The sequence below is a fragment of the Phascolarctos cinereus genome, unplaced genomic scaffold, assembly GCF_003287225.1.
Source record: "Phascolarctos cinereus isolate Bilbo 61053 unplaced genomic scaffold, phaCin_HiC Scaffold_4;HRSCAF=312, whole genome shotgun sequence".
NCBI classification, from domain to species: domain Eukaryota; kingdom Metazoa; phylum Chordata; class Mammalia; order Diprotodontia; family Phascolarctidae; genus Phascolarctos; species Phascolarctos cinereus.
In genome coordinates, this window is record NW_027555847.1 from 662,870,201 (window position 1) to 662,897,526 (window position 27,326).

The following is a 27,326-nucleotide window of genomic DNA, read 5'->3' on the forward strand; positions in this document are numbered from 1 at the left end:
GAAGGAGTTACCCAATCCCTAAGACACAGCTCTGTTGGTCACAGTAAGTCATACAGTCCTATCTCATTGTTTTAAATTAAAGGCTGATCAGCATAGATACAACAAACACCTTTGGTCATAGGCTTTGGACATTGTTAATCAAATCAAGGTGACCAGAATATGGTGGGGAGGGTGTCTGTGCTGTTTAACAAAGACAGCACTGTGTAAGGTAGAGAACGCTCCATTTGGAGTTTAAAAATGTGGGTTCAGCTCCCAGATCTGCTGCTTACTACCACCTGTGTAACTTTGGGCAGTCTACTTCTAGGGGACCTAACTTTCTCCTCCACAAAATCAGAGTGTTGATGGTTTCAAGATGAACTCTCCAATTTCCAATCCTGTGAGCTTATCAGTAGTATTTTTGAGCCCACTATGAAATACAAGTAGCAGTATGCAAAGAATAAGAATAAGGTCCCTATTCTTGAACTTACAGTTTACTTGAAAAGATAAGACTTTGATACAAAAAGTTAAATATTATAAGAAAGGTTGCAGTCCAGTATATACAATGTCATATCCTTAGTTGTGTCTGGGGGTCTGTGAAAGGGAAAATCACCGTCTTAAGGATATAAATGATCGGAATCTTACAGGATGGGGCATAGAGAAACAAAGAGGAGGGAAGAGGTCATTGTCAGGTAGAGGGCATGTCACGTGCGAAGCAAAAGTCGCAGGAGACAAAGGATCAAAGTCTGGTTGGAATAAAGGGACCATGAAGGAAAGTAGCAGGAGACATGATTGACTGAAAAGTCAGACTGGCAGCCACCTTGAGGAGGCCGCCTTGAATGCTACGTAAAAAAAGTTTGGACTTTTGGGGGGGGGGCGCAGCCATTGACAGTGTGAATTAAGTTATGTCGGATGGTTTGGTTTCTCTCTTTTCCTTCTCCCTACCAATTCATTTTTAATACCATTGTATCTGTCACCATTACCCTGTGCTCTGCATCTGTGACTTGTTAAATATTTAGAGACACAGATTTATTTTCTTAGACTTTTTATGTTACCTATATGAAGATTTATTCATGCTTAAACAGATTTCACATATAAACTATATTATTAGTTGTAAGGTTACAGTTTTCCAATTTCTTTCTATTCATCCAATGCCACTGCTACCACAAAGCATAGACTTACTGAATTCAGGGAAAGGTCGGTCATGTTGAGGCCCTGCAGACATCTTTACCAAAGCTGTGTGGCCTAAGAAAGAGCCCTGGGTGTTATCCATTCCCTTGGAAGAAAGACCTAAACAGTAAACTTGACAGTCAGTTTTGGAGTCAGAGGACCTGGGTTCACATCCTGGCTCTACTATCTCTATGACCTTGGTAAAGACACTTAAGTTTTCTGGATTTCAGCTTCTTCATCTATACAATGAAGGGGATGAACTAGATGATTTCTAAGGTTCTTGCCAGTTTTAAATCCTATGTTCTTATGCTAAATATCACTCTTTCCTTAGACCTTATGGCGCTTTTTAAAAAAGGTGTTCATCGGGGCAGCTAGGTGGTGCAGTGGATAGAGCACTGGCCCTGGAGTCAGGAGGACCTGAGTTCAAATCCACCCTTAGACACTTGACACTTTCTAGCTATGTGACCCTGGGCAAGTCACTTAAGCCCATTGCCTAGCAAAAGACGAGAAAAAAAAAAGGTATTCATCTCTTGATTATTTTTAGAAAAGGAAGAGATTAATGGTATGGGTAATTTAAAAATAGACATTTCAGATTTGACATGTATTATAACTTTATTGGGAGTGCTACATATCTCCCCTCCAGACACTAATCAGACCTAATCCTGCTTAGGGATTCTTCTGAGATCAGGTAAGACTGGGCTTATGGATGAGAATGTACTGTGGTGTAGTAGGTAGAATCCTGGGCTTAGAGTCAGGAAGAAACGTGTGTGTGTGTGTGTGTGTGTGTGTGTGTGTGTGTGTGACACATACATACACATACTTAATTTATTGACATCTTTTGTTCTTACATTATCTGAGTTTCTCCATTTCCTTTCACCATTTCTCTCCCAGAGAGCCATTGTTTATAACAGAGATTTTTTTTTAAAGAGGAAGAGGAGGAAAAATCAAATATTATATCAAATCAAATAAAAAATCAAATATATCAAATGCTGAATGTGCTATATTTTTTGCAGATACAGCATATCAAATACAATTGGTATTTTTTTTTAAAAAATCTGACAATAAATGCAGTGTTTCACAACTGTGGACACCCTTTTTTACCCCTCCACCCACCCCCCATACAAAGGAGTGTGAGAAGATGAGGGATATATTTAAATCTCACCTCTGGTACTTCCTAACTGTGTGACCTTGGTCAAATCACTTAAGCACTATCTCAGGCAGCTCCCTAGGACCTGTTTACTAAGCGATAGATAGCTTGAGCTCTAAGATTCTTGCGGCTCTAAATTTATAATTCTTTGATTCCAGTCTTTCTTGATATAGGGAATTCCCATGTTTTGAGTTCTCCATGCAGAAGCTGGTAATCACAGCCCTGTGGTAACATGATAAGATGCATTCTGCTTGCACTAACGTTGGAATTGGTTTTCCTTCTTAGAGAATACCTCGATTAATTATGGCAGGTGGCGTTTGGAAGCCTGGTGGTTGATGACCAGCTTGAGAATAAAAATTTGTGATGCAATAATAACCAAGAACCGGCTGTGATTTGATATCCTCATATTAACCCTTTTCCTATTCCTCACGTTCCCTAGATGGAATATCTAAACAGTTACAACTGACAAACAATGTGAACCCCAGGGGAAAAAAAGAACCTAAATGTAAGATGAGCAATCCCGCTGTGTTTTGTCCTGTTTAGAAGATATCTAAACAGGGGATTTCATGTTCAGCTCTGAATGCACATTTCAGGAATGATGTTGACACCTGGATGAGGCCATCAGATTAATGTGGGAACATGAAACTATGTTCAGTGAGGTAGCTGGGGCAACTGGCCATTTTAAACCTGGAGAGGATGTGACTTTGGGAGAGGGGCAGGGCCCATGATTACTGTCTTCATCTATCTGAAGGACTGTGAAAAGTACAGAGGGATTAGATTTATTCAGGGTACCTCCAAAGGGCAGGAAGGGAACCAGTGGTTGAAATTGTCGGGAAGCAGATTTGGGATTATTGGAAGGAAGAGCTTCTTGCCAATCAGAACTTTGGACAGGACAGTAAACTTCCCTGGAACTGTAGAGGCTAGATGGTTGTAGAGGGGATTGATGCATTGGCTAGGAGTTGTACTAGATTACCAACTCGTAAGTAGTCAAGAGTTGACTGCAATTACCAGCTATGTGACCCTGGGCAAGTCACTTATTCCCAATTGCCTAAAAACAAAACAAAACAAAAAAAAAGAGTTGACTATGATAGGTAAAATAAACGTTGATAGTGTCCCAAATTTTCACTGTAAAAGATAGTTTTAAAGGACTTTTTTCCCCAAACATTCTATCTTGTCCATAATATATCATCTCATGGCTATAAATCACACATTTGTATTTTGAAAGTTGATACTTTACAGAGAAATGATCTCATGTGTCGTCCCTTTTACTCATGCTTTTTTTATTTCCTCCCACTCTTTTCCCCTTCCTTCCCCCATACCACCTTGATGACAGTATCAAAAAACAATGTTTTTATGCCATCAACCTTCTGTGAACCATCTGCAGGCAATTCTGACTCAGAACCAGGTGAGCTTCCCTAGTCTGTTTGCTCTTAAGAACAAATGCTTAGGGATTTTTCCCATGACACAGACTAAGGCAGTTTATGTTGGATGTAATAGAGAGGTTTCTTCTTGAGGTGACCCATTCAGATGATTTCTGGAGTTTCTTTCATCCTGTGAAGGAGAGGTGAGGGGAGGGCAGGAAAGGACATATAAATGAAACCAGGAGTTCTGGAGTACATGAAACCATGGAGTACATGAACTTTAATAGGGAACAGATTGCACACTTATTTTTTATTTTTCACTAACCTCTAACTGAAATTTAGCCTTTCCATCAATTATTTAAAAACATTACTCTGAGGAGTCTAGCTTCATTCACCAGACTTCCAAAGGAGATCCATCACACACACACACACACACACACACACACACACACACTCCCTCCCTCCCTCCCTCCCCACAGTCCTAGATAAAGCATTTATTAAGCAGTTACTATGGGGCTACAAATGCAGTTGAGACGATTTCTGTCCTGTAGTACAGACATGGCTGTAATTTGGAGATGGTGGTCTGTGGAAGTAAGGTGAAGGCTTGGGTCTGGGTAAGTTTAGAGCCCAAGGTGATTCTAGGGATAGAGTAAAGAATATGAATTAGCTAATGGAATTCATTTTCATTTTTCTAAACCATTGACTTACAAATGAAAACTAGTTTCTCAAGTAGGGTGAATTATTTAATATCAATAATTTGTGACTGAGTTTCCTAGTTTTGGTTTCAAAATAATGGTATCTTTCTGTTCTGGAATTCAGAGAGTTTTACTCTTCCTGGGATGTTGCTAGTATTCACTGGGTAGCCATTTGTTCCTGCTTTTAAAGCTTTTAGTAACATTTCCTACTTACAGAAAAAAATTTCTACTAGACTTTGGAAGTAATTTTTTTTTCATTTAGAATTATCAGATTTAATATACTCCTTATGGTGGCTCTTAGTCCTTCATTATAGTACTTTAGGAGTTGCTATAATGAGAATTGCTATTCCCATTTAGCAGGTGATGTCATCAAGGCCTAGACAAGGATTAAGTGGGTTCATAAGTTCTTTACAATCCCTAGTTATCGTTCCATTGTTTCCCACAGTGAAAGCAAGTCTATGATAGCATCCTTATTTTTAGGCCCACTTTGCATCTGGTTGTTTTTTTAATCAAAAAACATTCTAAATTCTAAAACATTTCCAGCTTCAGGGTATGTCTGTACACTGTATACTTTTTGTAGTTAACCAGCCTTTGTTAAAACCTTTTAATTTTGCTCCTTAGGAAAAGTATATCTTTTTGTGCAGTAATTTTTCCTGCCTCTACTTCTCTTAGCCATTATTTAGTTTGCTGTTGCGTTGTAAACTCTCATCCACTTCCAGAACCATTGAAATCAGTACCACCCATTAGTAATGTCTACAAAACATGCTCATTTCAGCAGCTCTGTAGCTCTTACTTGGGGGGGTGGGGGGGTGGGGATTCTTCCATTTTGTTTTAATTCAGGTCTTTTGAGGTCTTTTCCTTACTTCTTTGGGCCTCCCTCATTGACTGCTGGGACCAGCAGCCTTCATTTTCTTTGCCCTGCTGCATCTCTGGCTTAGACATCCAGCCGAAGGCCTGCTTTCTTACCTTTTGTATTGTACTTCTAGAGGAAAAGAGCAGTGGATTCCGACTGAAGCCTCCCACACTTATCCATGGTCAGGCACCCAGTGCAGGTATGTTCAACCTTTTATTTCTTTTTTTTCTCGGGAAAAGAAAGGTAAGCGACTTGTTAAACTTTTAGGGCCGTCCTCCACAGAGAAGTTGCTAAAGAACCCTCTGCTTTTAAAATCATCCTTGTTATTTGAAAATGGAATACTGGAAAAGTTGTTTTGAAAAATATAAGTTGAATAAAATATAGACACGAAATGAAACAAAAGATGGTGATGTTAAGTGATTTAGCTTGTCATTCTGCTTCAAGAGAGAAAGAACAGTGTTTTCATTTAAGGCCTTATGTGTATATCTTATTGTTAGGAACTTTATTGGGATGTGCTTCAGAATGCCTCCCACCTGCCCCACCCCCTCCCCCCCAAAAAAAAGCTGGTTGAGAGAGGAAGTTATGGTCCAAAACACATTTACTATTCCTTCTTTAAAAGGTCAGTTGTGCTGGAAAACAAAATATCAATTTATTTTATGATGAATTTTTTTGCCATGGCACCTCCTGAGGGTTGGGGGGGGGGTATGATAAGTGGTAGTGTTTGGGCTATCTATTAATGAAATACTGGAGCCTTGATATATTGAAGTAGCTAAACTATCCAACACCTAGTAAGGAAGATGGAATAACCAGAGGCCTAGGAGTTCCATAGAAGAGTAGATGGATCCCTCCGTTGGTTCTTGTAGCTGTAGATTGGGAAGCAGTGAACAGATTTTTCTTCTACCTGACTCTTCAGCTGAAGCTTCCTAGCCTTTGAAACTCACTAGTGCATAAAAAATTTGCACCCATTTAATTGCTTGAACTTATAGATTAAGTCTCCTAGTGATTCTTCAAATTTTATTGCTAAAACTTAAAACTGCACTAAGACTTTTAGGCCACCCTGTATAAGAAAGTAAAAGACTGGAGCAGCTAGATGGCGCAGTGGATAGAGCACTGGCCCTGAAGTCAGGAGGACCTGAGTTCAAATCCAGCCTCAGACCAAACACTTGACACTTACTAGCTGTGTGACCCTGGGCAAGTCACTTAACCCCAGTTACCTTTAAAAAAAAATAGATGTGTAAGAAACTAAAGGACCTACTTAATCATTTGACCAGTCTACAGAAGTGATTTCTCATTTTATTTTCAAGACCTTGATGTTCCTAAATAGGAATGGACAAGGAACCCATGTGGGACAAATATGATACATTGGTTTTATTCCATCTACACAAGAACAATTAATAGACTTTTGATAATTGAAACAAATTTTGGACCTGAACGACAACCTCAGTGTGTTTTGGCTAGAGGTGAAGAGAGTTCTATAGTTTTTGAAACACAGATATCAGTTTTATGATTGTTCATTTAAAGCTCTTCATAACCTGACCCTTTCTTGCATTTTATTCCTTTCCATACTGTCTGCAATTCAGCTCCATTGGTCCATTAGCCATTCCACACAGTTTCTTGCATGCTGTACCTTTGCATTGATTGGTCCTCTCCCTTCTCCCTCCTCCCACCCCACTGGTTTTCTTCCTGCCTCTACAGTCTTCATTTTCTTTGCTTCTTTCCAGATTCAGCTTAGATCTTACCTTCTGCAGATCTTTCCCAGTCCCCGCCACCACTGCTACACCCATTCTTATAGATTACTTTCCACACCTACGCTCTACTTTATGTAGTTATTAACATTAACTCCCATTACAGTGTAAACTTCTTGAGGGCTGGGGCTGCTTTTTGTTTTGGGTTTAGGTTTTTTTGGTTTTGATTGTTTGTGTTTTTGCTTTTCTTCCTTTCCCCATTGGTTTAGCACAGTGCCTGGCACCTAGTAAGAGTTTAATAAATGCTCATGGACATCTTATTTTAGAAAAATGGAGTTTTCTGCTGTGGCTGATGTAAAGACAGCATAATGATTTCGACAAATGAGTGAAAAGTAATCAAGTAATAATAATACCATCACTGACACCACATTTTGAGAAACTTTTTCATGAGTGCCGTTACTTTTTATTTCTGTATGAGAAGACAGATTTAAGAACCTTGCCTTGATTTATTTGGAGTACTGTGTTTCTCCACAAGTATCTACCAAAATACGCAAGTTTTAGGAGAAACATTTTTCTTAAAAGAATGAATTTACTTCGTCTTTATTATCACTAGGAAAAAGTGACATTTTTTTCTTTTAACTCAAAGGACCCCGTCACAAAATGGTGTCATAAGAAAACAAGTATATTTCACATAGATGTACCCTGTGCTCTGCCTTTATATAATCAGATAATTTTGCAGAGTCTTCTTTATAATAGACTATTTTTTGTAAAGTTGATTACTCTTATTAACAACTTGAAAAACTTCTGTAGCTTCTCACTCACATTTCTAGATAAATGCAGTTGCCCATGTAGCATGCAGTGTGTCCAGATTTCATTAAGGGCCGTATTTTAAACTAGTGCTTTAGATCTGCATTTTCTTTTGAGATCAGTTAACCTTTGCTAATACAATATCATTCTCCTGTGTGATATCATTTCCATTTAAAATTTTCTGTCAGCTGTACTGAAATTTCTGTTTGCATGGCATTGTCATCAATAGGTTTGTAAAGAAACAACTCTAACATGTTCATTTAAACAAAAGTACCTTCAACTACATTTGTTACTCATTCATATATATGTGTGTGTGTGTGTCGTCAGTAGTTGCAAATATAATTGACATTTCTCCCATCAGATGAAGCTTTAATACCCAGCAGTTCTGTAAACATATTCATACTAGTGATCATTTTGATACCACAGACATGGCTTTTGAAAAATTTTGGTTTTGCTTATTAAAAGCATACTATTTTCCCCTTGAAAACAATTCTCTTGTTTTTCCCATGTTTAGTCTCCTTGCACACTTTTGAGATGTTTTAATTTCTTAGGTTTCATGCTGTCATGTAAAGCATGTATACAAAAAAAGTACAGTGGTCTTTCTATCAATAGTAGGACTTGCGAATCCCAGTGACAAATACAGTGTTGTCTAGATTTGAGCTTTTTACTTGGTGTTTCTGTATTTCCATTTCTTAAACTGTCTCTGTTATCTTTGCTTGTACTCATTTCAGCTGGTCTAGTACATTTGCTTTTCAAGTATTTTATGTATCTGTCACAGCTGGATGTTTAACTTTTTTAAAAGTTTGAGGTAATAAAAATATTTAAAACCATTTCAATTTATTTGTTTTTAGTAATCTAGTTTAGTATATCATACTTACTGAAATTAAAGATGTTGAGAAATATGAAGGTCAGTCTACAAGCACTAGTTAAGCAATTACCATATGCCAAGCACTATGTAACAATTATTATGGCTCTTTTAAATTCCCTAACAAAGATGGTTTCACTTTCAGTTTATAAATGTAGCAGTGCTTGTTATGAACTGTCAACTGACATAGACAGGTTGCATCCATCCATGTTGGGATTTCAAGTGCTGATTTAAATTTGGCCTCATTTGTGCATACTATATTAAATGATTGTTGTCAGGAATTCATTTTAGTCTTTGTTTTGTTGATTTTGCTTTGAACTTTGTTTTCATTGGGGGAAAAAGTGAATATATGGATATTGTACTCAAAAGCATCTTTTTTTTTTTTAAGCATTGCTTTGTGGCCCCTACTTTGTACACCCACTCCTACTCCCACCCGTCCCTTTTCCCACCCACTCAATACTTTGGAGAGCTCTGCCCTTATATTGCTGCTTAGATTCATTATCCTGATGTGACTTATTCCCCTTCAAGGCCTCATGTAGTAGTATGTAGGTGACTTGAGGATTATGAAGGTCATTCCAGTAGAGCTGTAGCTCTGAGAAGTCTCACCAGATTGGAAAGGCTTTGAGTATAGATGATGACTATGATCCCATGACCAGTCTACCTGAATATAAAGAGAATCATTAATGAAAGGTTGGCTCTTAGTGGAGGATCTTTTTTTTCCCTACAGCAACTCATAGAATTATCAATTAAGGTGTGAAAGGGTTACCATCTGTATTGATGGAAGAAGCCCCCATATTGATTCAGTTGTAGATTTTTGAAGGATTAAAGTAGGGTATTTTGAAAAGCAGATTAAAAATCTGTTGAAAAGTCACTGCACTAGGGATCAGTAGACCTGGATTGATAGCTTTAGGGTTAGGATGGACCTTAAGGATCATTTAGTCCAACCATCTCATTTTACAGATTGGGAAACCAAGGCCTAGAGAGAGGAAGTGACTTGCCCAGGGTCATGCAAGTAATAAGTACAGCACTGAGATTTGAACAGAGGTTCTCTAACTCTAAATATAGTGGAGTGGTTTTGTTTTGCTTTGTTTTAGCACTGATTCTTTAACCTCCAGTTTTTCTAAAAACCATGTAATTCCTTGGGCAAGTCATTTTATCTCAATGGTGATCAGTTTCTTCATCTGTACTATGAGCAGAGAATTAAATTAGATAGTCCCTAAAAACCCTTCCAGCTCTGACATTCTATGAATCTTTAAGCTACAGTGAGATTAACTCAGGTAGTTTTGACTACCTGTGACTACTCGTTATGTTTCAAGTTTGATGTTTTTCCCAATTACTTTCATTTTAGCTCTTGAGGAAAAGAGTAAGTTGGCTGTCTTTTGTGACTAGTTCAACTCCAAGCAAGAGCAGATAAACTGGATGGGAAATTTGTTTCCTTGTGCCTGAAAAACAGTAAGACAAAAAGTTAGAAATTAGCTGAGATCAGTAGAAAGCTGTCTACCAAGTAGTAGCATCCATCAAGTATTATAGAAGCTCTTGGAAGCTAATTTTTTTTCGAGTGTTTAAGGAAGTTGAGATGGTGAATTTTCCATTTGTAATCTTGCATCCTGGAAGTTTGCTTCTGTTTTTAGGTATACCAACCCAAAAACCTAAAGAACAGCAGCGAAGTGTGCTGCGCCCAGCAGTATTACAAGCTCCCCAGCCGAAGGCACTCTCACAAACAGGTCAGTGTTTTGGGTTTGGTTGTATTATATGAAGTGATTTTAAATATAATTGAAACTACAGGCAGTGTCCTCATGGGCTTTTTCATGTAGCCTTTTTTATTTAGTCTTGGATCTTCTTTTCAGAATCAGTTTTTAACCATAATTTTTGCTTTTATATCTCCTACATCCTCTATAATAGAGAATAAATTAGTGGGAGGAAACACTGGTTATATCATAACCAACCAACACATTGAAAAAGTCTGACTATAGTATATGCAATGTACCACATCCAAGGACCCCTACCTCTGCAAAGAAAAGGGGTGGGACAAGTGCTTTCATATATATATGTCTCTTGTTTGGGACTGAACTTGGGGGCAGCTAGTTGGTACAGTGGATAGAATCAGGAGAAACTGGGTTCAAATCCAGCCTCAGACACTTGACACTTATTAGCTGTATGACCCTGGGCTAGTCATTTAACCCCAATTGCCTCACCAAAAAAAAAAAAAGGCAAAAAAAGGGATGGAATTTATAATCTCACAGCATTTAGTTTTGATTATTTTGTTTTCGTTTATATAGATATAGACTATTTCCATTTTCTTATGTGAGATCAAATCTCAGTTGTTTTGATTTTCATTTTTCTTATTGTATTTTGGAATTCTCTTTCATATGACTTACTAGTTTATAATTTTTCTTTAAGAACTATTCATTTCCTTTAATCATATATTATATATTTAGTTTCATTTCTTTCTTAGATATCAGACCTTTAGGAAGAGTAAGACATAATTTAACTCAGTAACTTGGTATTTGACAAACTCCAAAACATAAATTACCTGTGGGAAGAGCTGCTGCTGCTGCTGCTGCTGCTGCTTCTTCTTCTGCTGCTGCTGCTGCTGCTGCTTCTGCTTCTTCTTCTGCTTCTGCTTCTGCTTTGCAGTAATTGCTAGAAAAACAGTCTGGCAGAAATTAGGTTTAAAAAAGCATTTTACATCATGTGCTGCAATAAACTCAAAACCAGATGTGTGATATGATTATTAAAGTAATACCGTCAAAATATTAGAAAATCAGAGGGGACCTGGACTTCAAGGAGCTCACATTCTAGTAGGGGAGATAGCATGCAAACTGAAATGTACATATAGGATAAATTCAGAGTTAACTGAAGATAATCTCAGAGAGAGGCAGGAAAGGCCTCCTGCAGATTTGAGCTGAGTCTTGAGGGAAGCCAGGAGGCAGAGGTGAAGAAGGGAGAGTGTTCCAGGCATGGCCAACAGCCAGTACAAAGCCTGGAGTCTGGAGCATCACGTGTGACAAACAGCAAGAAGATGAGTATTTCTAGAGCGTGAAGTACTTTGTGGAGAGCAAAGTGTAAAACTACTGAAAGGACGAGAAAGGGCAAGATTTTGAAGGGAACTGATTTTTTAGAGGCAGCTGGTGGTGTTGTGGATAGAGCACCTGGCCTTGGATTCGTGAAACTCTTGAGTTCAAAGCTGGCCCCAACACTTAAGTAGCTGTGTGCGACCATTGGCACATCTCTTAACCCAGTTTGCCTCAATTTCCTCAACTGTACAATGGGGATAATAACAGTACCTTCCTCCTAGGGTTATTGTGAGGATCAAATGAGATAAGGTTTGTAAAGTGCTTAGTAGCACAGTACTTGGCACATAGTTGGTACAATATAAAAGCCATGGCATCTTATCCTTTTTCCTGGAGTTAAATCGGGCTTTTTTGAGTGTGTGGACGATACGATCAGATCTGCTCTTTAGGAAAATTACTTTGGAAATGGAGTGGAGGGTAGATAGAATAGGAAGAGATTGAGGCAGGGAGACCAGAAGGCTACTGAAATTGGCCATATAAGAGTTGATGAGGAGCTGTCCTACAATTTTGTCTCTGTGAGTGGAGAAGAAACATGCAAGAGATCTTGTGAAGGTAGAAAGGGCAAGATTTGACAGCTGATTGGATATATGAAGTGAGCGCAAGATTGGAGTTGAGGAGGAACGGGAGGGTTTGTGGAGAAAGATGGTGAGTTTGAGATTACATGAAATTAAAAAGCTTTTGCACAAATAAAATTCATGCAATAAGGGTAAGAAGGAAGACAATTGAGAAAAATCTTGGAATTAAGTATCTCTTATAAGAATTATAGACCACTAACAGAAAACCAAAAGCTGTTTCTCGATAGAGAAGTGGTCACAGGATATGAATAGTTCTCAAAATTGTTTCAAAGTATTAGCAGCCACATAGAAAAATGCTCCAAATAACTAATAGTGAGAAATGGAAAAAATTTTAAGTCTGAAATTTCACCTTATATTCAACAAATTGACAAAGATAACAAAAGGTGGTGGTTGTTGTTCAGCATATCTGAGTCTTTGCAACCCCATTTGGGGTTTTCCTGGCAGAATAATGTCAGTGGTTTGCCATTTCCTTCTCTAGGTCATTATATAGATGACAAACTGAGGCAAACAGGGTTAAGTGACTTGCCCAGGGTCACACAGCCAGTAAGTGTCTGAAGCCAGATTTGAACTCAGGAAGATGAATTTTCCTGACTTCAGGCCTGGCACTCTATCCACTGTGCCACCTAGCTGCCCTGATAAAAGATAAGAATTGTTAATATTGCAGGGGTTATAGAAAGACAGGTCCAGGGTTTCTTAATGTTAATTTCTTTCTCCTAGTTTTAGGAAAAATTAGGCATTTTTTATGTTATTTCTTTTGAGAGACCTAGAAATACATCATTTATATCATTAAAAAAAAAATTCCCAGATAGTAAAGGGATGTTTTAGCATAGATCCACGTTAGCTAAAGAGCAATTACCGTAGGAGTGGTTGCTATCCTGTTCTGAATTGTACTGTCTCAGTGACATAATTGTGGTTACCCGGCACAGAGAATTTCGTGTTCTGAAGTTGTAGCAAGGGCAAATTATCTGATCAAGATGGTGCCCAATGACATCATCTGTACTGTCTCCTTTTCTTTCTTTCCTTTTTCTCCTCCCATTTTTCTCCTTCCCATTCCATTGTCTGTTGCTGACAGAGGTATTGCTGGTGGCTTTAGGGTATATAGCTTATTGCTGCTTCCTTCTCTTAGAACTTTGACACGTGCTTTTTGATGCATTCATCCTCATCTCATGTGACATTTAATCTTTATCTGTTAGCAAATCTGATCATAGAGAATGTGGAAGCTTAGTGAGTTTTGCTTTTAAATGTCATTTTTACACAGTGAGCGTAAGCTTTTATTGTATGATGTAATTTTTCGGTGTTTTTGTGTTTGGTTTCTGAGAATAATTGAGTGTAATGCTGAGATTGTTTCCTCTTTCCCCCCAAGAACAACAGAAACATTATAAGACTGTACAGATTTGTGGTCTTTAATATTAAGTTAAATGTGTTTTAAGGGGCAGCTAGATGGCACAGTAGATAGAACTCCAGCCTTGGGATCAGGAGTACCTGAGTTCAAATCTGGCCTCAGACCCTGGGCAAGTCACTTAACCCTGATTGCCTCACCAAAAAGCAAAAAAAAAAAAACCAAACAGAGTGTTTTAAATAAGGAGAGACTTAACTTCCCTGCACTTTTTAATATTTCCTAGAAAAATTGGTTGTAGATAGGAATTACTCTAATCCTTTTGCTGTTATCTTCTTTTTGCAGTTCCTAACAGTGGCACCAATGGTGTTAATGTACCCTCAGACTGTCTAGGAGCAGCTACATCTGAATCAATAAGTAATAGTGCACTGAGGATTCCTTCTGTGTCTGCTGACAAGGTATGCTGGGCTTAGTGTCTCACAGCCCAGGTGGGAGAAGAGAAGAGGTCCAAATTGAACCATGAGTGTTTTCTAGACAATACTGGTTGCATAAAACACTAGGGGTTTTTAGTATTTTTAAATTCTGGGCTATTTTAAGAATTTTCATGTATTGAACTAATCAGTCATCTGTAAAAAGTGGTCATGACAGCACTAATCATGTAAAGCCTAAAATCTTTCTTATGTTCATAGAGGATCACAAAGGGTTGGGGGCAAGCAAATTGGGAATAAGGGTATTGAAATTTAGCTCAAAAGCTGTTCCGATCGATGTAACATATCATTCCAGTATGGGCCAAGCTGAGAATTGATCAGAAGAGTGCATTGCAACTATTAATTTTTCTCCTGATAAGGTACAGTTATTGCCTGGTCATGGATGCATAATTCAGCATCCCCATGGTCACTATGTGGTACATGCTTGCATGCTTAGATGATCTAAAGGGGAGATGGAAAAGCCAAGTGGATATGTTTAAGTATTTTACATGATAAAATTTCTTCCTTCCCTGCTTCTATACTCAACACTGTAGGAAGAACTTTGTGTAGATAAATGTAGATATATTTCTGGTCTTTTCATCTGAGGAAATTTCATTTAGTGTCAAACTGAAAGATGATTCATTCATTCTCAGAGCTGGAAGCAACCTCAGAAGTTAGTCAGATCCATATCTTACCTTGAATTTCTTCTGCAGACCTCTCCAAAATGTGGTTGGTCATCTAGCCCGCTACTTTATAACTGCAGTGTTGGGGAGCTCACTACTTCAAAGGCTGCCATCATTCCTTGGGACAGCTCTAATCATTAGGAATTTTTTCTTTCTATCAAGCCTAAATCTACCTTTCTGAAAATCCAGACCTGCTTATTCTGCCCTCTGGGAGCAAGCAAAATAAATTCTATCCCATTTGTATATAATAATCCTTTCAGTAGTTAGAGAAAGTGATCCTGGTTTCATTCTCTAAGCTCAATATCCCCAGTTCCTTCACCCACTTCTCATCAGGCTTACTTTTCCGTCTCTTCCCCCTCCTGGCCACCTTCCCCCATGTGCATTCCACCTGGTTGGTGTCCTTCCTGTATGTGACTTCCAGAATTGAATACAGTGCTCCAGAAGCTGTCTGAGCCAGGCAGAGGACAGCAGACCATTGACCATTACCTCCCTTATTCTGGATGGGGAAGTGCCTTTTGTAACACACCCCAAAACAGCTTTGATTTCTTTTGCTGCTATCACCCTGTTGATTCACACTGAGCTTGTATACCACTCAAACCTTTAGGTCCTTTTCCTTGAACTGCTTTCTAGTCACAGCCCCCTTGTCCTATACTTGGGAGCTTGATATTTCTAACTTGAATGTAGAACTTTACATCCCTCCTTCCCACTCCTCACCCCCCCAAAAAAAACCCCAACAAACCAATATTCTTCTTAGAATAAAGGATTACCTTTCTTTGTGTTATGATGGGTTTTGTTTTTTATTTCTCACCAAAACATAATCATGGTTTAAATCAATTCTAAAATAAATTGCCTTTATTGGGACTTTTAAGCTTGTTAAATATTTTTTATAAGGACCAGTATTATAAAGCTGCCCATATACAAAAGAAAAGCTATTCCATTTCTGAAACTATAATGGTATCTAAGTCCTGTATGCCATAATAATAATAAGTATCATAAATATCACTAACACCTACTTTAAAACTTAAGTGAACTATTTCCTGCCATAAGTTCTGAAAGCCAGTACCTTCAGAACATGCTTGGTTGAATTGCGAGTATCATTCCCACAATTTTTGCTTCTTAGAAATCTTGACAGTAATATCAAATGATAGTAAATTGTCTTAGAGTTGAAAGAGATCTTAAGGGTCATCCATATCTAATCCATTCTGTAGCCTTTCTCATATGACACAGCCACTTTGTGAATATTGCTGGTGACAAAGAGACCATCTCATTAGTCAGCCTGTTCAGCTGCTGAATAGCTTGAGTTGTTAGGGAGTTCATTATATTCAGCCAAAATCTGCCTCCCTTCTGCCTATTTATACTTGTTCTTTAACTTGGAGTTATGGAGAAGAAATCTTTCTCTTCTGTGTGACGGTCTTAGGTATTTGAAGACCTCTATCTTGTTTGCCTTAGTTTTCTTTTTGTTAAGCTAAATACTCCCAGGCTTTTAATCTTTTCTCATTTGAGATAGCTTATAAATCCCTAACCACCCTAATCTTTTTCTTATGGACTTCTTCCCCCACCTCTCTCTCTCCCCTCCTCTCTCTCTCTCCCTCCCCCCCCTCTCTCCCTCTCTCCCTCTCTCCCTCTTCCCCATCCCCAAAACTTCCTTTTAGGGTCCCTCTTTCAGTCTCCCCAGGCTTCTCCCCACCTCAACTCTTTGCCCTCTTTTATATCCCCGTCATATAAAACTCTTTGTCATGTCTGTCCTACCCCATCTTCCTGCTCCAGTACTCTCTCATTTAGGATGTAGCATTCAGAAGTGTGCACAGTCTTAACATGTGCTTGGTGTGACCAAGGTATCCTGGAACCATGATATCCCATGAGTCCCCTAGCTTCTTTGTGTGGAGGCACTTCAGCCATTCTTATGTGTGCTGGTGCCTCATGGACAGGGTGACCATTTCAGCCCAGAGGATGGGCAAAGAACTTGATAATGTAGTTCCCAAAGCAAACATTATAGATTTGAATTTTTAAAAAAAAATATGACATTTTAAAAGAGCAGTTTTTTATGGTGAACAATTTTAGCATTAGGTAAAACTTACATGTCAAGTTGAATGTATGCCAGACACTGGGTTTAGTTAACAACCACAATAGCTGATTTCTATGTTCCATGTTGCTACTGATTTGACTCTGTGAACCCAGGTAATTATTTTTTTCAAACTATGCTGCTGAGTCTTGGTCTCAGAAATGGAGATGACAACACTTTTCAGGATCATGTTGATGCAAAGTTGACAGACCACATACTTTATTTATGTGGATTTCATAGGATTTAGAGCTGTCACCTAGTCTGTCCAGTCTTCCCTAACTTCCTTCTCCCTCGAGTTTTACAGAGGAAGATTGAATTCCATAAAGAATTAACTAGGAAGTGAGGAGGGGGCATACATCCTGTAGGCCTCTCACTTCCAAACCTGTGCTCTCTCCTCTCTCACACTGCTTGCCTCTGTACTTGCAATGTAGAAAAAGGTGGTGGAGAATGTTAAATGGAACAAGTCCAGCACATGTTATTCTGTGAAGATTTGAAAACTTTTCAAGAAGAGAGGGAAGATAAGTGTACAGTGCTGGGAAAGACTGGACTTGGTTTTCTAGAGAGTAGTCCTGTTTGTGATTTAACATACCACTCTTACAAAAAAATGAAGACATAGAAATACCCTGTTTTGTGCAATGAATCTTCTACGAGCTAGTTTTCTGAGACTTTATTTTGTCCTCTCTTTATTAAAATTACATATATGGTAGCTGCCACCAGAAAAGTTATGTACAATTAGTTCCTATGTATGGGCCTTTTGCTGTTTCTCATTCCTTCTGATTGTCTGTGCAGCCATTAAAAGTTAGATGGGGACAAAGAGGAAGGTATGGAAAATAAGCCAGCAGCATTTCATCTGAAAATTGATTGAAGAAGAAGAGATTGAGACCAGTGGTTAACATGGAGATAAGATTTTTTTTATTTTGGTATCCTTCCTCCTTCTTTTCCCTATAGTTCCTTAGTGGATATATGGTATTATCCACAGGTCTAGATTTCAGTTCATGTACACTTTCTTATCTTCGGTTCTTCTTCATGCCCTTCTGTAAATCTGGAGATCTCTCTCCAAAGTTCTAGAGGCCTTTCTCTGGACTTTTTAAAATTCCAGTGCAATGCACAAAGTGGTCATTTGTTACCCTTCCTATAACATGAGTAACTCATATTTTTTGTGCCACTGCTTGTTCACAAATCGTTATTATTGATAGACTGAAGCCTGTTTACCTTTACCTCCGGTGTCTTTTGGGTCACTTGCAGTTTTGATTTTTGTGAGACCATATTCTATGATTTCTAGCTATATAACATTACAGGATTAATTTTTGATTTTAAGAAGAAGAGTTTTACATCAGGTAGCAGTTCAGGATCATGGAAACAAGGCAGTTTGCCAAATGAAATCGAGCCTTTTCTTTTCCTCTTTTCTAAACCAGCTCACCGTGTGACTGTAGCTTCTGTCCAATATCTATGTATTGTTGACTGAGGGACTGAAAAAAATCTCCCCACCTGGTTGCATGGCCTACTCTTTATCCGTGTGTTTTTCCTTGTGGGTTGCTTGGCCAACTGTATTTGTGACTATGGAGCTCACCTGAAAGGCCCCAGTAGTGCTCTAGGGCTCCCTGTAATCGGCACATCATCATTGACAAACAGAACCACCAGGAGGACCTCGCCATTTGCAGTTAATTCCTCATAACTGGTCGCTGCCCATGTTTAGACTAACGAAAGCCAATAGGCGGCAGTGTACTAATGTGATAAATATTTATATCTTAGTACCTGGGTAAAATCTGTTTTCCTTTTTCTGTACTTAGGTTAAGGACTGGTGTACATAATTTTTCTTCCATCAGATGTGCTTTTCATTAAACTCTAAAAAGTAACCAGAAAGTTTAATTTATTACTTACATAGGTGATAACAGTGTTAAGACTTTGGGCCCAAATCTTTTGTTTTTGCTACTGACTAGAGCAGCAGTGTGGTGTTTGGCAGGCAGCACTTTTCTTTCCACTGTATTTTGCTGCTTCTGCATTGTTGCCACTAATGTGTGTTTGTATATACACACATGCACACACACACGCACACATACACAAACACATATAATATAAGGAAAGGGGTTTTTATATTCCTAGGTTGGGCCTCTGAAGAACATAGTAAATAACCACTAAGGCTAAGAATGTTGGTATATAGAAATCACAGGGTGGCAGGCTTCTAGCATTTCAGGTCCATGGCCACTTGTTCATGTTAACATGTGGAGTCTCATGGTTGCAGCCCTGGCATCTATCTCCTTAAATTTGCAATTTCTGAGTCAGCCATTACCATAATTTAAATCCAGAATATCTTAAGTCTGCTTACAAGCTTGCATCTTATTTCAAATAAGTATTTCTTATTTGTCATAAGTAGCTCAGCAGTAAGATCAGACTGCAGCAGAATCTCTTTCCTGCTATTCCAGTTAATGAAGCAACTGAGATAGAATTTCAGAGGTTGCCAGGATCTCATGGAGACCATTTGGTTCAACTCCCATACTTGAACAGGAATCCCCCTTCCCCCCCCCGAAAAGTATAATCCAGCCTGTACTTCTGCCCTCCAGTCAGTGGGACTTATTGCCTACCAAAATAGTCTGTTCTGCTCTTGGGAAGCTCTGATTATTGAGTTTTTCCTTATATTGAACCTAAATTTACTTCTGTGCAATTTCCACCCAGTGTTCTTAGTTCTGCCCTTTGAGGCCAAGCAACAAGCCTAAATCTTCTTAAACATTACAACGTTTCAGAATACTTAGAGAGCTGTTATAACCCCTCATATCTTCTCTTCTCCAGGTTAAACTGCCTCGATTCATTAAGCTGTTCATTATTTGTGATGAATTCCCATCTCCTAACCACTGTTGATCCCCTACCTCTGGAAATGCTCAAGTTCATCCAAGTCCTTCCTAAAATGTGGTTCCTGTAATTAAATACTCCAGAGGTGTTCTGACCAGGGCAGACAAGTACAGTAGGAATAGACAGACTCTTCCTTTCTCTGAACACTGTGGCTCTTAGTGATTCTAAAAATCCTGTTAACTTTCTTTGTGTCCTGTGGCATACAAGGGACTCACTGAACTACCCCTCCTCTCTCTCCCATCCCTACCCCCCTCCCCATTGGGATGCTGCTTCAGGGACCTTTGGAGATGGTCTATGGCCACAGCTGCCCCACATGCCTATGTGATCCAAAAAAATGCAGCTTAGATGAGATGGTGTTAAGTTGCTGATCTCGTTTGTCTCTGCTAAATGTCACTTCCTTTTTTTAGGAGAAAGAGCCCCAGAAAAGTGAGTCTAGCAATACTTCCGAGGATGAGACCTGTGAGAGAAAAAAGCAAATTGCACAGCAAGCATTTGTATTTGGGCAAAACTTGAGGGACAGAGTTAAGGTATCTGATCAGAGCAATGGCACTTGCATGATGCGCTCAACTAATGAAATTATTCCTTTACTCAAAATTCAACAACAGGGGAGATAGTTGTTAATCATGAAATTTCTTCTAAGCCCCATCTTTTCATTCAGGTGGTCATGGGAATCATATTATAGTCCGTTCCTTTGCTTATATCTTCCTGTTTGGGTGCTCTGGGAACAGACTTTGTTATTCAAGTTGGGTGTCTGTTCTTTCTACAGTGTATTTTGTTAAGCCTGAGGGGTACTAAACCTTTACTTTTAGCCCCTTTGAGTCCACCTGACTCAGTATCCTGCAGGAGACTGAGGCCAGAGTGAGCATAGTGATTTTGGAATACTTTGTCCTAATAAGCCTGGCATAAACTTGGTTTCTATTATCATGGCCACCTTTTCTGTAAAATGAGGTAGGTGGGGGGTAGGAGCTGGGAAGGTGAGTCTTGGTGTCTGGGTAGGCTACTGCAGCATTGGCTTTTATAGAAGGAAAGAGAAATGCTAACATTGCTTCCTTCTCACTGAGATAGGCAAAGGGATTCCCTTCCTAAGGTTTTGTTTACTGTAGTTGAACATTCTAGCTGTAGGGGAGATTGTGAGATGACAAAGTACATTGTAGACTACTCAGAACATTGTATCTCTTCCCCATTAGTGGGAAAATGGATTCTGTGGATTTGCTGACAGTTTGTGGGCCAAACAAGCATTTTTTCAAAAGTATTTTTCTCAAAAGGAGGCAAAACAACAGTGGTGACAGGTTAGATGCATGAAGAATGGCACCATTTGTTATCACCTTTTATTCCATCTGTGATTTTGAAAGTACGTGTGTTTTGTTGCCATGGCTTCAAGCCAAAACAGTTGATTTCTCTTGGACTGTTTTTGGCACGGAGACAGATGAGGTTGGGGGCAGGGTGTTAGTACACCCTACTTGTGGTGATGGTACTAGTATTATCTGGGCTAATGGATAGATTTCTGAATTGAAAATGGGAAGAAAGCCTTGAACCTGTCTTTTCCACTGTCACCTGAACATTTCAGGGGGAGCCCTAGTTCCACCATCAGTTCAAGAAGGTTGTACGGTTGTATTGGGATTAAAAAAGAAACCAAAAAACTAAACATGGCTGACGTATTTTTAGCTCCCTAAAGATAAGTATTGTCAGTAAAAGTCACTGCTGTCATCCCATTTTTGTTGATGTGAAAGCTGAAAATGAAAATCTATATCCCAGTTTAATTGTAACTTTTTTACAAGCTCAGATCTTTTGAGGTTTTATACCTCCTGTACTTTTTCACATCTTTTTATTTAAGGGGAAAAGATATATGGAATAGAAATGGTAAAGTCCACCCTTCCTTACCCCCCACTCCCATGATTTAAATTAAGAGACTCACTTCCCAGGGTTTGTGTAGTATAATGGTAATTGTGGGCCATTGTGGGTTTGGATTGGTTTGGTTTTTTTCTGGGTTTTGTTTGTTTTTTGGAAGAGAGAGGGGGTGAACTCTGGTATCTGGGGGCTACATAATTCACTCAGCCTGAAACATGTACTTTTTTGTTTCTCAGCTAGGACATGAAAATGCTGAAACAATTGACCTACAGAATGCAGGGCATCCGAGCTCTGAAACGCCATCTGCAACAAACTATTTCCTACAGTACATCAGCTCCAGGTGAGCAGCTGATGTGTCTGCTGATGCTTTTATACCTGGGGATAAGCTGTGTTTTATTAACAATGATTAGCAAAGTTTTGAAGTGGGGAAATGATGTTAACCAACAGAGATACCTTCCTATAGCATGGCATAGTGCACTGAACTCAAGTGGGGAGACTCTGCAACCAGCTCTAGCCCCAGAGCAAGGCTATTCATCTCTCATTTGCACCTTCTCATCTGTGACATGAGGTTGTACTGGTAGTCAGTCTCCAAGAATCCATGATTCCGTTGTGTGACCAGCACTTGACTAGGAAGGCAGGGCAGGGCTGCTGCTTTTAACTAGGGTTCTGTTGTGATCAAGGTGACCACTATAATTCAGTTCAGTCAACAAAGACTTGTTAAATACCTGCTGGGAATTTGCATTACACTACACTACACTAGCCCAAGGGAGACAAAGACAGAATTAGAAAAACCATCCCTTCCGTTAAGGATTTATTTTGTCCTGGGGGATACAGCATGTAAATAGATAAATAAATAGTAGAGAGCAATAATGTTGAGGCTGGGGTGCAGTAAAGAAAGGCTGTGATATCATAACCTTGGCAAGTCACTTAACTGCTCTGGGCCTCAGTCTTCCGTATGTGTAAAATGAAAGGAGTGGACCAGAGGGCATCTAAGGTCTTTTCTAGCTCTGAATCAATAATCCTGTTGTAACTGTGGAGATTCCTTCTCTGTCAAGGGCTCTACACAGGGAATGTCAAACTCAAATAGAAACTGGGGACACTACACCATTCATAGACTTAGAAAACCACATATTAACATATCTGTTTTATTTGTTAGTTTCACAGCTCAGAAGCCATTACTGCCTGCTGAACTCTCATCATATTTTATCTCGACTTCTATTACGCACTGGCACACTTTAATTGGGTTAGTTTTGGGGTCCATGTCTTTATTTCCCCTCATAGACTGATCTTCTGGAGCAGTTTGATAGATATACTGCCTATTCATTTTACATGGGCCAATTCAGGGATCACAAGAAACTAAAATTACTGGGGTTTTTTTCCTGGATAAATTCTGTATATAAAGAACCACAGAACCTTAGAGCTTTTAGAACCTTTAGAGATCATCTAGTCTAGGGCTTCTTAAATTTTTTCCACTCTCAGCCCCTTCAGTACTTCTTAAACTGTGGTTTGCTGCAGTTTAGGAAGTGCTGATAGTCCAGTTCCCTTATTTTACAGAGGTAGATGAGGAAGTAGGTATGAAGAGATTATTCAAAGACAACACAAATAGTTAGTAGTGGAACTAGGACTAGTCCTAAGTCATAGTCTTTGTTTTCCAAGCATCTGGAGTGGGATCTTGTACAGAGTAGTAGGTACTTAATAAATACTTTAATCAATTGATAAATTAATTTGGAATATATAGTATATATTTCTTTGCAGAGGCCTTTTGACAGAAGCAACCTAAAATTTGGGAAACAAAATAATTTTATGTACTTTTCTGAAGAAAATCTCTTGAAAACCTTGAGGTAAAGGCCGTGGTCTCTCCAATTATTGTAAATGGGGAACCTGGTTGGAAATCTACAGTATTGCCTCGTAGCTTCTGACTCATCCTCAGTTGGATAAGTTTTCATCTCTCCTTCACCACTGGCTTCTTTCTATTTGCCTGTAAGCATCCTCTGTTATGCTAACTTTTTTTTGTAAATCTTAACCTTCAAGTCTTCTGTCTCAACTCTTTCCTTTCATTCACTGCTAAATTTATTGAAAAAGTTGTCTATCCCTGTGCCTATACTTCACCTAGTCTTTCCTCAACCCATTGGAATCTGGCCTCTGCCAACACTACTCTGCTGAAACTGCTTTTGATAAAATCATAGATGATCCAATCACCAAATCTAGTGTCCTTTTTTCAGTCTTCTTCCTTTTTCTTTTTTACATTCCTGCAAGTTGATATCCATTTTTCCTAGGTCCTCTTATCTTCCTTCTGCTTCAGAGATACCACACTCTGGGTTTTTCTTTATCTTGAATCATTCCTATTCCCATTGCTGCCTTGCTATCTTCTTTTCTACCTCTTGATAAAGGGTCTTCCCCAAAGGTCTGTCTTCCACCTTCCCCTCTTGTCTTTGTACTTATTCTCCTTTCATGTACTCTACTCTGTCCAAAGTAACCTTGACCATTGCTCACATGTGATAGTCCTTATCTGATGTCTCTGTCCCCTGTATATAGAATGTACTCTTTCCTCACTTCTGCATGTTAAAATCCCTATTTTCAATCCTGTGTCAATCTCATTCATTCCCACACCCTTAAATGCCACCTCTATGTAAACACCTAAATTCTGTGTGTCTAGTGCCAATCTTACTTTGGAAGTTCCACCCTCAAACTTCCAAATTCCTGTAGCATACTCTACCCACCTTCAACTAAATGTGTCCAAAATCAGGCTTATTATCTTTCTCCCTAGGCCTCCCCTGCTTCTTCCTCTTCCCAGCCCCTCAAGTCCCATCCTATATTCCCCTGCTAGAACCATCTGTTCTGGGTATAGATTTGAACCTGTTACTGCTTGTTCAAAGCTAGATAGAACTTTAGAGATTACCTAGTCTGGTGGTGTCAAACTTAAATAGAAATGGACTTAGAAAGCCACAAATTAACATTATCTCTGTTATTTTTTAATTATTATTTATTTTATTAAACATTTCCCAATTACATTTTGATCATATTTGTACTCTGGAGTTTTACAGCTTCAAGACCATGGATTTGACACCTCTCATCTAGTCCTGCTCCTTTATTTTATTGCTGGGGAAAGTGAGTCCTAGGGAAATGAAGTTATTTACCCAAAGTACCCAGATATTAAGTGGCAGATCCAAGATTTGAACCCAGGTCTTCTGATTTAAGATGGAAAGTCCACTATAGCTTCAGTACCACTGGCTCCATCTATGAAGGGAATAGAGGATGCAGTGTAGTCAGAGGATCTGATCCAAATGACTTTACCTCTCTGGGTCTCAGTTTCTTCATTTTTAAAATGAAAAGTTTGGACTAAGATGGCATCCAAAGTTCCTTTCACCTACAGATCTGTGTTCTGTGACACATACATGAAATAGTACCTGCCAGGTGGATCAGAGAGAGAGAAAATAAACTGCTTTGTGAACTCTAAGAGGAGAAGAAAATCTTATTCCTAGTTCAGTGAGGGGTCTGACTTTTACTCTTAAACATCTGAAGCCCTGCTATAGCACTTCAGAATGGGTTAGAGATGAGCCTAGACTCTTGAAGGGGTATGCCATTAAAATATAAGCTTTAGATCACACCAGATAGAAATGAAATCAGAAGAGAGTCAGGGACAACTGGTATAGAGCTAGGTACGGAGAGATGTTAATCACTGATACAGTGACAACTCATGAAGACCTTCTACTAAGTTCTGAAGGGGTTTTGAACTATCCTAGTAAAGAAAGTACCTATACCAAGTGATACTCTTAATTCACAACTCTCACGAGGTTACTCTCCTGCTCAGTGAATTCTTGTGGTTCCCTGTTGCTACTTGGGATCAACTACAAACACCTCTATTTGGCATTTAAAGTCCTTTACAACCTTGCCATCTTTATTATAGATTATTCCCTTTGTGTACTCTACTCAGTCCAAAGTGGTCTTCCTGTCTGTTGCTCACATGTCATAGTCTATATCTGGTCTTCTTGCCCATGTTGGCTGTCGATCCCTGTACATTGAATTCACTCCTTCCCCACTTCTGCATTTTAAGATCCCTCTTTTCAAGACCCGGGAGAAATGTTTGGATAGAGACTGGCAGCTCCATGGTTTTTGCTCTGCAAAGAGAGAAACTGCAGATATTTAGTTAGCGTCTTTATGCACATGACTTTAAAATCTCCATATCCACCTATTGTGAACTATTTTGAACTTGGAACTCCACATCATCATTTGCTTGCTGGACATCTCCACCTGGATATCCTATAAGCATCTCACATTCAGTGGGTCAAAAGTAGAGCTTGTTATCTATACCACAAAATCCTGAGTTTTTCATATTTCTATTGAGGATACCACCATCATCCTTCAAGTCACTCAAGTTCACTTAGTTATCCTGGAGTTATCCTGGGTTTTTTTTACTCTTACTCAATTTTCACATGCAATGAGTTGCCAAGTCTTATTAATTCTACCTCCCTAACATTTCTCACATCTATCCCTTTTTTACTCACATGGCAACCACCCTAGTTAAAAACCATCGTCCTCTGCCTCATCATTTTCCATGCTTCTAGTCTCTGCCCTCTCTAATCCATCCCTTACAGTTCCCACATTGATGTTCTTAAAGCACAGCTTTGACCGTGATACTCTCCTGCTTAAGAAGAATTTATGGGTCCTTAAAATTGAAACTCTTAAGTTTGGTATTTAAAGACCTCCGGACTCATTTCATATTACTCCTGTTTGTGTACTCTTATTCTGAAACAAACTCTCCTTTCTAGTTCCTATCCATACCATCTCATTTTCTACCTCTACACATACTGTGCCTGGAATGTTGTTCCTCCTTACCTCTACTTGTTGGGGATCCCCAGTTCCCTTTCAGCCTCAGCTCCAGATCCATCTCTAAGAGATCTTTCTTGATTCCTACAGGGCTTTTGTACCCTACCCCCCATTATTTTGAATTTGTTCTATGTTGACTTATCTGTATACATGTTGTATTTTCCAAATAGGATAAAAGCTCTTTGAGGATAGGGACTTTTTTCTGTCCTTAAGACAGGTGTCATAGTACATAGCTAGTTGGTCTTGGAGGCAAGAAGAACTGAGTTCCAGTCCTGCTTCTAACACTAGTTTTATCACCCTAGGCAAGTCACTTAATTTCTCTTGGCCTCATATTCTTCATCTCTAAAATAAGGTCAGAACTTCCAGTGCCAAGATGGCAGAGTGAGGAAGGAGCCCTCTGATGCCCTCCCAAGTTCCCCTCCAAACATCTAGAAAACCACCTCAGAATTGATCTAGGAGCAGAGAAGCAGCTTACCAGCCTGGCAAGAAAAATCTTTCTCACTGGGGTAGGAAGGGGCTCAGGGTCCCTAAAGCAGCAGCAGCAATCACAGTACCTGTCCGCCTGCAGACCAGCAGCCCTCTGGGCTTGTGAGCAGTCTGTGAAGCACAGCAAGGCCCCACCTGAGCGACCCCACCCCTACCACCCTCCCCCAGCACAAGCCACTAGAGGGTACTTTAAAGTGTTAAATAAGTGTTAGCTATCATTGTTGTTATTATAATCCCCAGTAGAGTGCTTTCCCCAAAGTAAGTACACAGTAAATGCTTGCTGGACTGAATAAAGACTAAATGAGAAATAGGAACCTCCTGGATACATGCCAAGAGCTAGGGTGGAAGGTGTTGCCTGTAGTTTATAGGCTCCGAGGCCAACAGATGGGGGACTGTATGGCATAGAAGAGAGTACACTGGAACTGGGTTTGAATCTTAACCTCTGACAGTGTTGTAACCTCTCTGAGCCTGTTTCCTTGTCTGTAAAATGGGAATAATAATGCATCTTGTACCTACCTTGCAAGATTGTTGATAACAACAAATGAGGTATTTTATGTAATTC

General features: G+C 39.2%; 1 protein-coding gene across 13 annotated transcripts in view; it reads left to right on the forward strand.

Moving 5' to 3' along the window:
- Nucleotides 1-27,326, forward strand: part of RANBP3 (RAN binding protein 3) — a 90,173-nt gene that overhangs the window by 41,727 nt on the left and 21,120 nt on the right. For 6 of the 13 annotated variants that reach the window (XM_020971368.2, XM_020971365.2, XM_020971364.2 and 3 more), the window contains 6 exons: nt 3,627-3,698; nt 5,336-5,401; nt 10,191-10,283; nt 13,890-14,002; nt 20,011-20,130; nt 21,688-21,791. In XM_020971368.2, the coding sequence (XP_020827027.1) occupies nt 3,627-3,698; nt 5,336-5,401; nt 10,191-10,283; nt 13,890-14,002; nt 20,011-20,130; nt 21,688-21,791 (568 nt within the window). The remainder of the gene's footprint in view (nt 1-3,626; nt 3,699-5,335; nt 5,402-10,190; nt 10,284-13,889; nt 14,003-20,010; nt 20,131-21,687; nt 21,792-27,326) is intronic. The other 7 variants (XM_020971370.2, XM_020971369.2, XM_020971375.2 and 4 more) reach the window with 2 other exon arrangements.